Below are 13,690 nucleotides of genomic sequence, written 5' to 3'. Positions count from 1 at the left end.
GTGAAGTGTTGTCCAAAATAATATGGTATTCTGCTGTCGTCTGTAGCCAAATGTATAAATGTTCACGGTTTCTGTTGCTCTGCTGTGTCATAGGAGCAGAGCAACGAAAATACCTGACACCGGTTCAGTTGCAGCACCCATTGACTTCAATAGGTTCAGTCGCGGTGTCCGTGGCTTTACCGGAAAAACAATAGCGCTGCGTGCTGCGTTGTCTGGTAGTTTCGACCGCATCTGCAATGAAGGCCCTCACGTTGCCTCAAAAGCAAATGTGAACAAGGCCTAATTGAGAAAAATGTGCTTCATATTCTTAATTTGTTGCTGGTAATAACATATATTATCTGAGACTACAAGAAACAAGTCTCCTCAGCTGCAGTACGGTCATTTATTTCTGTATCCTCATAGCGCAGGTATTTCCGTATTTTATGGCTTTCGTGTCTCGCCTGTCAGCATTCGGCAATTTCCGTCTCCCTGCTCTTCCCTATGCTCCACGTCTCGTCTCTTTCCGCCAGCATTCGGCTATTTCCGTCTTCCTGCTCTTCCCTATGCTCCACGTCTCGTCTCTTTCCGCCAGCATTCGGCTATTTCCGTCTTCCTGCTCTTCCCTATGGTCCACGTCTCGTCTCTTTCCGCCAGCATTCGGACTGACATTCGGCTATTTCCGTCGACATTCGGATGTGTCATCTCTCGTCACTTCGGCTCCTCCAGGCTTCTCAGCTCCCGGTATCTCCGGTGTTTTGCCTTCAACCGGTTCACATTCGCCCGCGAAATGCAGGCCATCAAATGCGTGGTAGTGGGAGATGGGTGAGTGCTTATAGGACAGCTGTGCTGTGACCCGGCGGGTGTCTGGTGATGCAGAGGCGGAGTCCGGGTGTATTTATCATCCTGGCTGCACCCACTATAATTGTCAGTTCATCATGTATGTCCATCCTATGTGGTCACTCACATGTGCTGCAGCTGTATCATGTCCTCATCTACACGGTGCACATGTACCTCACCCTATATACTGCCATTACATCACCCTATACTATATACTGCCATTACATCACCCTGTACTATATACTGCCATCACATCACCCTATATACTGCCATCACATCACCCTGTACTATATACTACCATCACATCACCCTATATACTGCCATCACATCACCCTATATACTGCCATCACATCACCCTGTACTATATACTGCCATCACATCACCCTATATACTGCCATCACCTCACCCTATATACCGCCATCACCTCACCCTATATACTGCCATCACATCACCCTATATACTGCCATCACATCACCCTATATACTGCCATCACATCACCCTGTACTATATACTACCATCACATCACCCTATATACTGCCATCACATCACCCTATATACTGCCATCACATCACCCTATATACTGCCATCACATCACCCTGTACTATATACTGCCATCACATCACCCTATATACTGCCATCACCTCACCCTATATACCGCCATCACCTCACCCTATATACTGCCATCAGATCACCCTGTATACTGCCATCACATCACCCTATATACTGCCATCACATCACCCTATATACTGCCATCACATCACCCTATATACTGCCATTACATCACCCTGTACTATATACTGCCATCACATCACCCTATATACTGCCATCACATCACCCTATATACCGCCATCACCTCACCCTATATACCGCCATCACATCACCCTATATACTGCCATCACATCACCCTATATACTGCCATCACATCACCCTATATACTGCCATCACATCACCCTATATACTGCCATCACATCACCCTATATACTGCCATCACATCACCCTGTATACTGCCATCACATCACCCTATATACTGCCATCACATCACCCTGTACTATATACTGCCATCACATCACCCTATATACTGCCATCACATCACCCTATATACTGCCATTACATCACCCTGTACTATATACTGCCATCACATCACCCTATATACTGCCATCACATCACCCTATATACTGCCATTACATCACCCTATATACTGCCATCACATCACCCTATATACTGCCATCACATCACCCTGTATACTGCCATCACATCACCCTATATACTGCCATCACATCACCCTATATACTGCCATCACATCACCCTGTATACTGCCATCACATCACCCTATATACTGCCATCACATCACCCTATATACTGCCATTACATCACCCTATATACTGCCATCACATCACCCTATATACTGCCATCACATCACCCTATATACTGCCATCACATCACCCTATATACTGCCATTACATCACCCTATATACTGCCATCACATCACCCTATATACTGCCATTACATCACCCTATATACTGCCATCACATCACCCTATATACTGCCATTACATCACCCTGTACTATATACTGCCATCACATCACCCTATATACTGCCATCACATCACCCTATATACTGCCATCACATCACCCTATATACTGCCATCACATCACCCTATATACTGCCATCACATCACCCTATATACTGCCATCACATCACCCTGTACTATATACTGCCATCACATCACCCTATATACTGCCATCACATCACCCTATATACTGCCATCACATCACCCTGTATACTGCCATCACATCACCCTATATACTGCCATCACATCACCCTGTATACTGCCATCACATCACCCTATATACTGCCATCACATCACCCTATATACTGCCATTACATCACCCTATATACTGCCATCACATCACCCTATATACTGCCATCACATCACCCTGTACTATATACTACCATCACATCACCCTATATACTGCCATCACATCACCCTATATACTGCCATTACATCACCCTATATACTGCCATTACATCACCCTATATACTGCCATCACATCACCCTATATACTGCCATTACATCACCCTATATACTGCCATCACATCACCCTATATACTGCCATTACATCACCCTGTACTATATACTGCCATCACATCACCCTATATACTGCCATCACATCACCCTATATACTGCCATCACATCACCCTATATACTGCCATCACATCACCCTATATACTGCCATCACATCACCCTATATACTGCCATCACATCACCCTATATACTGCCATCACATCACCCTATATACTGCCATCACATCACCCTGTACTATATACTGCCATCACATCACCCTATATACTGCCATCACATCACCCTATATACTGCCATTACATCACCCTATATACTGCCATCACATCACCCTATATACTGCCATCACATCACCCTATATACTGCCATCACATCACACTATATACTGCCATCACATCACCCTATATACTGCCATCACATCACCCTATATACTGCCATCACATCACCCTATATACTGCCATCACATCACCCTATATACTGCCATCACATCACCCTATATACTGCCATCACATCACCCTATATACTGCCATCACATCACCCTATATACTGCCATCACATCACCCTATATACTGCCATCACATCACACTATATACTGCCATCACATCACCCTATATACTGCCATCACATCACCCGCTACACCCATTCAACCCTATGCAGACATTACCTGCTAGCAGCTCACCATACAATCTGCATATCCTCCACATCTACACAGTGGTACATACATATAACAGGACAGGAATTGAGATCAATGGGGTAGATACATTTCTGGATCAGCTGTATACTTGTTATTTTGCGCATATATTATATATGATTCCATTATACGATATATATTCCTGCCGACGCCGGTCGTTATCCGTGACAATTATAGATGATTTTGCATGTATTCCATATATTTTATAGTATTGAACAATTGGGATATATGATTTGTGAGTATAACGGGTGTCCACGTATATTTGGTGGCCATTCCGTAACCAGAACTTGTTATGATAGCGTTTGCGGTCAGCACATATACTCCTCTCAGGCTGGGTTCACACTGTGCGGTTTTTGTTGCATTTTTAACATGCATTATTTTTCATTTTGGTTGATTTGAGAGACATGGGAGTTTATCTGCCCAAAACAACAAAATGCGTGTTAAAAACGCAACCATAACGTACAGTCTGAACCCAGGCTTGTGGTGAGGCGAAGCGCGTTCACTGTGCCCACTGCCAGTTTTAAAGAGTCCCACTACCTTTTGCGGTTCTGTGGGTTCATCAGCGGTATCTGATGCTGCCATGCGAGATGGGCGACCCACCATTGCTTCAGGTGGTCTCCAGCATGCAGGGAATTGCGCAGTGTCAGAGGCGTATGTACCATTATGCGATTATTTTATTATTATCTATTGGCGACAAGGGTGCACGATGAACATCTCACAGCCGGAGCCCCCGCCTTGTAATGGTTAATGGTCCTTCTTCGTTCCATGTATACAGGGATTTCGCCTTAATGTTACAATCCCGATGGAGCCATGACCCCATAAAATCATTAGGGTCTTCCCTTATAGATTATATGCTGCTTTGTATTTTATGTAGCATGGTGTGCATAATAAGGCCCAGTTCACATGGCGTGTATTTGGCGCCTTTTTCAGGACACGTAAAAACGTGTCAAACGCATGATGTAAGTTTCCTATTGACATCAATGGGAAAGCGCGTTGTTAGTGCATACGACGCGCTTTTTACGCGAGTGTATTTAAAAACGTGTCGTGTAAGTAAAGAAGCGGCAGGTCAATACTTTGGCGCCCAAATTAGTTCTAATTAAGCTTAAGAAAAAACGCGGCAAATACAACGAAACGCGTCAAAAACACCTGTTTTTTAAAAAGCACTACTTAGCATTTTTGGCACATTTACATTGTTGTTTTTGAGTGCTGTGTGAACAAGGCCTATATATATATATATATATATATATATATATATATATGTCACTGAAATTTGTGTAAAACATGCAGTTCTTGCAGAGGATTTGCTGCAGGTTTTAAGACCATAACTGAGCCAGAATTTGGCGCCTGTCGCAGATCCTCATGGATCTGAAAGAAACGTTGTAAATTGCTGATATAAGTTCACCTCTGATTACCATTTTACATTTACGAATTTATCGACATAAAACCTGACTGATTTGGTAAATACGTTACATTACTTGTATTTACTTGTACTGATCCTGAGTTACAGCCTGTATTATACTCCAGAGCTGCATTCACAATTCTGCTGGTTGTTATTGGAAACCGTCAAAAAGTTAGTTGTCTGACACCAGCTTAGGCAATGTTCACATCACGTTAGCCTTCCATTAGACCTTACCGCCGGAAGGTCTCCCGTCGTATACCTCCAACAGAGGGCTGAAACGTATCCCACTGTATAGGTATACAGTGGAATGTGTTGCCTGAACCCCCTAGGTCAGAGCGCTACCTGAAGCGCTGTTCCTGGGGACTCCAGCGCCCTAGCCGGGGACTCCAGTCTTGAGGAAGTCCCTGACGTCACTGTCCATAATTTGACCGTGAAGTTAAGAGGTTTGTAATGCTGGATTCCCCAGCCAAAGCATCGGCAACGCTCTGGCTGGACATTCCACCCCTGGAGGAGCCCCTGACGTCACTGTCCTTATATGGACATTAACGTCAGGGTCTTTCCCATGGATGGAATCCCTGGGCTGAGCGTTTCCTGACTCTCTTCCCTGGGACTTCGGCCCTGAGGATGCCCCCCGAGATATAAGTTTATCGTATACCTATGACGGATGTCATACAGTGGCATCCGTCACACATAGGCTCCCATGTTTTTGCGGGATTCCTCATGATGGAATAGCGTAACATACTACCATATTCCATCCTTTAATAAAAAAAGGTTTACCACGTATACCAGAACACTCTTTTGGTGTCCATCAGCCCTATGGAGCTTTCCCGATGTACACGCTAACCGTAGGGCTAAAACGTTATGTGAACTAGGCCTTAGCTGAGCTCCCATAATGCAGCGGGGCGGTTAGTTTTTTCCTACATCAGATATTTGTACTGTGCTTAGTATAAAGACTACAGTTCCCAGAATACAAACCTCCAAAGCAAGCCGTGTGCAGGCTCTGAAGCCTCCCGATTTGTTAACGCAGCACAGGAATATAATACAGGCTGTTACTCAGGAGTACTACAAGATAAGTCATGTAATGTGTAGATCATATACTACATTTTTATGGTAATTCTATATGTAAGATGGTGATCAAAGGTAGACGTACACTTAAAGGGGTTGTCACTCTCTTCTGTCAGCAACGCTCGGCCTCACAACGTTGACCTATTTCTCTTTAATGGGGTTACCTGGCGTCCCAGTAATGGCCGAAGGGGCACTCTCACCTTCAATGGGGCCAATCCAAAAAGAGGGATTCCGAGAGGATTTACTTTGGATTTCTGCACAACTTTCGCGCCGAAATCCACGTCAAATCTAGAACATCTGACGATAAATGTAGCGATGTGACAATGCACGGTCTGTCTTTTTTAAAATATATATATATTGTGCCTTCAGGACACCTGATAACCCTCATTTATTATTATTATATATTTGCTGTTCCAATGCTCGTGTTTTATGTCACTCCTCAGAGCCGTGGGGAAAACCTGTCTTCTGATTAGCTATACAACAAATGCATTCCCTGGTGAATACATCCCGACTGTGTGAGTACTCAGACATTGTGTGTCAGAGGGTTAATGAGTTTGTGAAGTAGAAGTGTGGCATAGGTGGCAGATATGTAGGTGGCAAGATGGGCAGGGATGTGCTGAGATGAAATGTCTCCTAAGAATTTATTAAAGAGAACCTGTGACCTCTCCGGACATGTCTATTTTAGTAAATACCTGTATTCGCCATGAAGTGACAATCCTGGAGCATTTTTTTTCTTGGATTCTGCGTTGTAAAGTTCCTCTGTTATTCCTCCTAGAAATTTATGAATAAATTGACAACTGGGTGTTACTATTCCCCTAGTCAAAGGGGCGTGTCCCTACACAGTCTGAGACTGCGAGCACTGATTGGACAGTGTCAGTTTGTGTATGGCACACCGCCATCTGGTAACACCCAGTTGTCAAGTAAGGGTAAGGCCACATGGAGCGGCCCTGAAACGGTCGCGACGCGGCCAACAACCGCGCCGGCAGCATGTTTGGCGCGGCTATGAAATACCCTGATAATGGCCGGGCATTATTGCAGGTAAAGCGTCCCTTTACCGTCAAAATTGTGCGGCCATTAAATAATGGCCGCACGATTATCCAGGTAAAGGGACGGTTTACCCACAATAACGTACGGCCATTAACAGGCTGTTTGACAGCCGCGCCAAACATGCTGCCAGCGCGGATGTTGGCCACGTCGCAGGGCCGCTCCGTGTGGCCTTACACTAAAGATGCTCCAGAATTGTTATTTTATGGGAACTACCTAGGAAGGGTGCCCCCAGGCAGGTTAGACCCCATAACATGGCCGCCATTACAATTTTTCTTCCCCTTTCAATAGTGGAAATGTTTCCTTTTCAACAACCATTAAAAATGAAATGTTTACTAACTGTTCTCACGCAGTTTTGACAACTACTCCGCAAACGTGATGGTGGATGGAAAACCAGTCAATCTCGGTCTTTGGGACACAGCAGGTCAAGAGGATTATGACAGACTGCGGCCATTATCCTACCCTCAAACGGTGAGTGGGGCATTGACGCCATCGTAGACGCTTAGCTGGCGGCAAGAAACATTTGGTGGTTGCCAAAGTGCAGTGTACTGACCAACAGGAGGCCCAAACTTTGCAATGGCAAATAAGGAGCAACGGTGGAATGAAATTTGAAGAACATTGTTCTATTTAAAGGGGCTGTGTCATGAAGACAACCCCAGTCCTTATGACTTATTAGGGCATATGGACTTCACTGCGGGAGTCCCCCGCTCAGCAAACCTGCCTATGAGGCCTCCGAGTATTTCATTTGAATGGCCACCATTTAATGCTACATTTACCCTACAGTGGCCCCGTTTACTGGGAGTGGCAGGAGCCAGACCCGCAGCGATTATCTGATCCCTTCTGGGTGCTCCATTCTGAAAGAGTCTTTTGCTATTTTTTCTAATTGTTTTAATGCATCTAAAATGAAAAACAAAGTCATTTTGTAAGTAGTCGCTCCTATCTTTTTATGTCTACAGGTCCTATGCAGACTTATGTGTCTCCATGGTAACAGGCTACAAACAAACCCTGTGTAGTCTGATCCTGCAGTCCTATTGACCTCTATCTGTATCTTACTTCTGGATAAGCCACCAAATATATGTTGGTTAGAAGTAGGGGACAGATGGAAGGGAGTGTGACGGCAGAGGTTGTGTTCATTTCTTCAACAGAACGTGTCATTTGATAAGAGGTGCCCAACGCTTATTCCCAATCACTGACCCGCGTAAACATGGAAACGATCAGCCGACGAACAAGCAATTATTGGTTTGTTGGCTGATCTCCTCTTTTATGCCGCCATAAAAATGGTCGTTTGTCGGCAGCACATCTCCCCGTGTATACAGGGGATGTGCTGCCGACAAGATATAACTGTATGAGGACAAACGATCATATTAACCATCGTTCATCGCTATATAGACCCGATCATTGCTTCTTGTAACTGGAGCAAACGAGCGCCGAACAACATGTTGTTATTGTCGATCACCGCTCATTACCTGCCCATGTAAAACCGCCATTGGACTGTGCAAGACCTTATCTCAGTTGTCACAGTGAACAAAAGAAACATGTAAACCATAAATTTACTAAGGCTTCGTTCACATCTGCGTTGGGGCCTCTGTCGTAGATCCGGCAGAGATTACCGGAGAAAATAGCGCTATTCTCTCCGGTTAAACGATGGACACCCAGACGGAAAGCCGACGGAACCCATTAAAGTCAATGAATTCTGTTGGGAGCCGGTGGTATCCGTCATGTAATGGAACCGTTGCCTCCATTATTTCCTCGTTCTGCTCCTATGACGAAGCAGAACACACCGGCGCAGGTGTGAACGAAGCCTAAGCTGTAGATATTACACTGGAGACGCCTGATAGTATCAATCATTACCAATAGACTCTCACTCTTGTCTCCTCCAGGACGTCTTCTTGATTTGCTTCTCTCTTGTCAGTCCGGCTTCTTTTGAGAACGTAAGAGCAAAGGTAACAAGCAGTCGATTTATTTGTGTAAATACTGTATTTTTATTGACAGTCAATCCTCAGATACATACAGTGTAGTGCGAATACACAATAAATAAATACATTCATCGTACATAGCGTGACAGTATAACATACGGCACAGGTTTTCCTACACTATACATCACACCACATGCAACACAAAAATGTTTGCAGTCAGACAAAAGTATTTCAGACAGTGATTTGGGATGGGGAGCGGTAAGAAGGGGATAGGGAGGGGGAAATCACAGGCCCGGAGCTTCATGGAGAGCCTGGGGGAGAGAGAGAGGGGTGTAAATCCTCTTCTTCGTCGACATCTGGACCACCCAAAATGGAATAGTCTCTTAGCAGGTTGTGGATCAGCCTGCGGCAGCCCAGGACAGACATGCTCTCTCTACCTAAAATGAGGCAATTTCTGGCGAGCCATATAGCGTTCTTAAAGGGGTTTTCCCATCTTGGACATTTATGGCATTTCCACAGGATATGCCATAAATGTCCGATCGATGCGGGTCCCATCTCTGGGACCCTCACCTATCTCTAGAACGGGGCCCCGTTCCACCTTGCTCGGCTCCCGCTGCCTCCCAGACACTTCCTGGTTAGGTGGTCGGGAGTTATGGAAACAGCCGAGTGCTCGCTGAGCTTTGCTGTTTCCGGAACTCCCATAGAAGTGAATGGTAGTTACGGAAACAGCCTAGCTATGCCGTTTCCGGAATTCAGGAGCTATGGAAACAGTAGTGTAGTTACCCTTTAATCGTTTGCTTTTCATCTTTGTATTTCTTTAAATGAACCGAACAATTTGTGTGCCAGGCTGGAGGACTGGACAAATCACAGATTGGGTCGGCTGTTTATCTCTAAATACTGACGATAGTGATGTCCGATCCAATGAGTGTACAGTATAACTTGTATTATGTATTTCTTCATGTATATATGTCAGTGAACCACTTTACCGTACTTTAATCATACAACATATGTGAAGTAAGATAATAAACATCCATATATATTTATTTATTTGTAGTGGTATCCAGAAGTGCGACACCATTGTCCTAACACCCCTATAATTTTGGTGGGCACCAAACTAGATCTTAGGGATGACAAAGACACCATTGAACGGCTGAGGGACAAAAGACTATCTCCGATCACATACCCCCAGGGTCTAGCCATGGCACGGGAAATAGGTAAGACCTATGAAGGAAACTTAATGCGCTCTAGAGAAGGGAGACGGATAAACTTAAGTAAACATGCTTTGTTCCGTTTATCTTAATGCCCCCTTTATCACGTTCACAGTTGTTGGGTTGTGTCCTCACACTGAAGAGCTGGTAGTCACCCGTGGGTATTTACATCAAAATGGTGACTCCGCTGGGTAAAGGAAACCACCAGTTCCCCAGTGTGAGGACCCTGCCAAACTACTGTCTGTATCTCAGCCTCCTGGTCCTGTGAGTGCGACATGTTAAAGGGGTTTATACGGATGACCTATCCACAGAATAGGTCATCAGTATATGATCGGTGGGGGTCACTCGAAACCCGCACCAATCAGCAGTTCCTGCTGCCTCAAGACGCGGGAAGCTATGCCGTGGCCGGTGCCGGAAGGAGAAGACTCCGTACAATGCTAGGTTACTGCCTATTTGTGAATAGAAGCACAGCTGCAGCATGGCCGCTATACATTGTACGGAGTTTTCTGCTTCCGGCACTGGCCACGGCAAAGCTTCCCGCGTCTTGAGGTAGTGGGAAAAGGTGGTCGGTGCGGGGTCCGATCATATACTGATGACCTATAATGTGGATAGGTCATCAGTATGAAAAGCCACCCCATGACCAGAAAACCCCTTTAGGATGACATAGCTGTTGTAAGACGTGTGATGATGGAGCTGTTACAGCCCTGAAACCAAATTAAAAAATATATATATAATTCTTCCACTTACATGGACTGGACTTCCTTGGGTATCAAGTCCATCTTCCTCAATGTTGAGAGTATATTGGCGTTAACTTCATTGAATATACAAAAGAAACCAGCACTCCATCCCCTATAAAAACATTCTTTATTTACACATTAAAAGCCAATTGGTGGGGTTCAGCTGCGGATACTGGTTCTAGTCATGGCCACTGGTGGTGAGCAAGTCGTACAGTGAATAATTGTCAAAAGTTACACAAACCTGAGCAGGGACCCCTAAAATATTTGGACCGGCTTATCTTGTTCTTTAGATACTGGAATTCAGTCGATACACGCCTCATGTCATAAAGTGACAACCAACCAAGGTCTTCAAAATTCGAGAAGTAACAAATACCTAATACAACCTGCCTGAGCGTTTGTTTGTCACCCAGCTCTTTATGGTGGGTAGATTGAAATGTATCTAGTTATGCGACCGTATGGCGTATGTATCCCGGAATAATTCGGCCGATCTACCAATCAGAAGAGTCTGGGTGATAAGCCACGTGGGAGGTTTTGTTCTGGCCATATTGGTGGTCACCAAAACTAAGAAACGGCAGAATATAATGTGTCACGCCATAACAGAATACCAGCCGCAGGATTTTCTTGTATATCTGGAGTTATTCTTGTCCTTAAACATCTAGCGTTGGTTTGCATAACTGGGAACCAGTTGGTAACTCTGATTGTTCTGTGTATAAGGTTCAGTCAAGTACTTAGAGTGCTCGGCCCTCACCCAGCGTGGCCTGAAGACTGTGTTCGATGAAGCTATCCGTGCCGTCCTCTGTCCTCCCCCCGTCAAGCGGCCTGGCAAGAAATGTACCGTTTTCTGAGCACCGATAGACTGGAAGCTGGACCAAACTGATACCATCTCTTTCCAAAGACGTGAAACCCCACCAGAGCGGAACGTGGGGTGGACGGAGACCTGAAGATGTTTTCCGTGGTTTAGTGTTTTGTGAATGTATGGAGCATGGGGTGGGAGGGGGATGGGTGACACAGCGAACCACTCAGAGGAGGGTGACTTCTACTATACTTCCTACGCGAAGTGGTGGGTCTAGACTTGTGTGACCCCCTCCGCATAATTATGCGAAGCCCGACACTGTGTATACGACACGGCAGTAGGATTCTATGGACCAGTTCACCACCTGCAATTGAACTTTATTGGGAATGGAGGAGGGTGGTCGGCCTGTGTCATGGTGCATTAATAATCACTGACCATCTACTATTTCTATTGCATGGGGATAATGTCTGGTTTTCTTGTTGTGTCCTGGAATCATGGAATCTGTGAATCATGTAGTTAATGTTAAGTATTAGGTATTAACTTGTAAGTATATAAACATCTTGTCGAGTCCTGGTGCTTAATGGACAAGCGGCGACAATGCGGCAAAGCAGCCGATGAACTAAAGGGTAAAACCGGTATCGCAAATGTTCAAGTTGTTTCTATAAAGAGCCACAGTTTAATATCCATGGGTGTTCTTCAAATAACATTTTGTTTAAAAAAAAAAAAAAAATGACTTTATTGAATCTTATTGTGTATGACTTCTGATAAGCCCCGTAGAAGAAAATGGTGTCCAGTATGGTGGGTTTTGGTGCTCTACGAATTGAAAAACACTACAAGTCCAGATCAATGCGACCACCACAACACGAGCACATAGTGGACTGCGATTCCAGATGAAAACCTTTGCAGCGCCAGATGCGTCACAAATAATTGCGGCAAATGTGACTTCCCTCAAGTCTGAGGGATCCGTAAAAACAGGTGCGACTCGAAGGTGAAAAACGGCAGTTTTTTTACGTCCGAGTTTACACTCGTTCGTCTGAATAAGCCCTTACTTTGAAATGTGGTTTTCATAAAATCCCAGTTTTCTACCCACAGCTCATGAAAGTAGAGGACTACATCGCACGCTAAATAGTCTTCAACATTCATGGGCTGCGGCTCGCCCCACCAGCTCACCCTTGATTGGCAGCTTTCTCCCTTTGCAGAGTATGGGGAGAAAACTGACAATTATCGGCAGGAGGCCGGGCCTAGCCGCAACTCATGAATGCGGGAGAAAACCAATTTTTAGAAAAATACAAAGTATTTCAAAGTAAGTAACACGGCACAAAAATCCGGGTCTCTGTCACTAATTTATGCGGCCCTCAGATAGCGCAGCATAAACCTGGTGACAGATTCCCTTTAAGAAAATAAACTAGAAATAGTAAGTATACTAGGGATCATTACGTAATATTACGAAGCGGTTTTTATGCAGCCTTGTCGAAAAGTAAACCTTAAAGCGACCCTCCGGTCTCAGGACAAAATCATAAATGTGATGGGGTATATGGAGCAACATTAACTGCTGCCCTCCAGTTGTGCCCCTCTTTTGTGGATCTCTACTAAGACACTCCCTCTGTTCACGGATTGGACAGAACGTGAGCAGCACTGGCCAATACAAGAACAGTGGGTGTGTCACAGACTCGTAGTCTAAGAAGAGCGGCAGCCATTTTGGGACAGCACAGAGGGGACCCTAAAACGGCGGATTCATGACAGAGGGGGACAACTGAAGGACACCAGGTAATGTTACTCCATATACATCATCATATTTAAAATGTTTCCCCATATGTAATCTGCAAGGGAACCAGGAGCATGTGTTTAATTCCTCTGCAGCGCCACCACAGGGGAAATAAAACATTACAGTGTGCAAATTGAAATCAATTGGTGGTCCATAAAAATGCACAGACGTTCCGG

The 13,690-nt window shown here is 44.9% G+C and overlaps 1 protein-coding gene across 1 annotated transcript; it reads left to right on the top strand.

Moving 5' to 3' along the window:
- Nucleotides 1-646: 646 nt before the first annotated feature.
- RAC3 (Rac family small GTPase 3) lies at nt 647-12,482 on the top strand. Its single transcript, XM_075846126.1, has 6 exons — nt 647-801; nt 6,495-6,566; nt 7,449-7,566; nt 8,976-9,038; nt 10,066-10,225; nt 11,671-12,482. Exons 1-6 carry the CDS (start codon nt 767-769, stop codon nt 11,799-11,801), a joined length of 579 nt encoding a protein of 192 aa, XP_075702241.1. The 5' UTR covers nt 647-766; the 3' UTR covers nt 11,802-12,482.
- The last annotated feature ends 1,208 nt before the right edge of the window (nt 12,483-13,690 follow it).

Source organism: Rhinoderma darwinii, chromosome 13 (assembly GCF_050947455.1).
Source record: "Rhinoderma darwinii isolate aRhiDar2 chromosome 13, aRhiDar2.hap1, whole genome shotgun sequence".
NCBI classification, from domain to species: Eukaryota; Metazoa; Chordata; class Amphibia; order Anura; family Rhinodermatidae; genus Rhinoderma; species Rhinoderma darwinii.
This window is presented reverse-complemented; position numbering and strand designations above follow the sequence as displayed.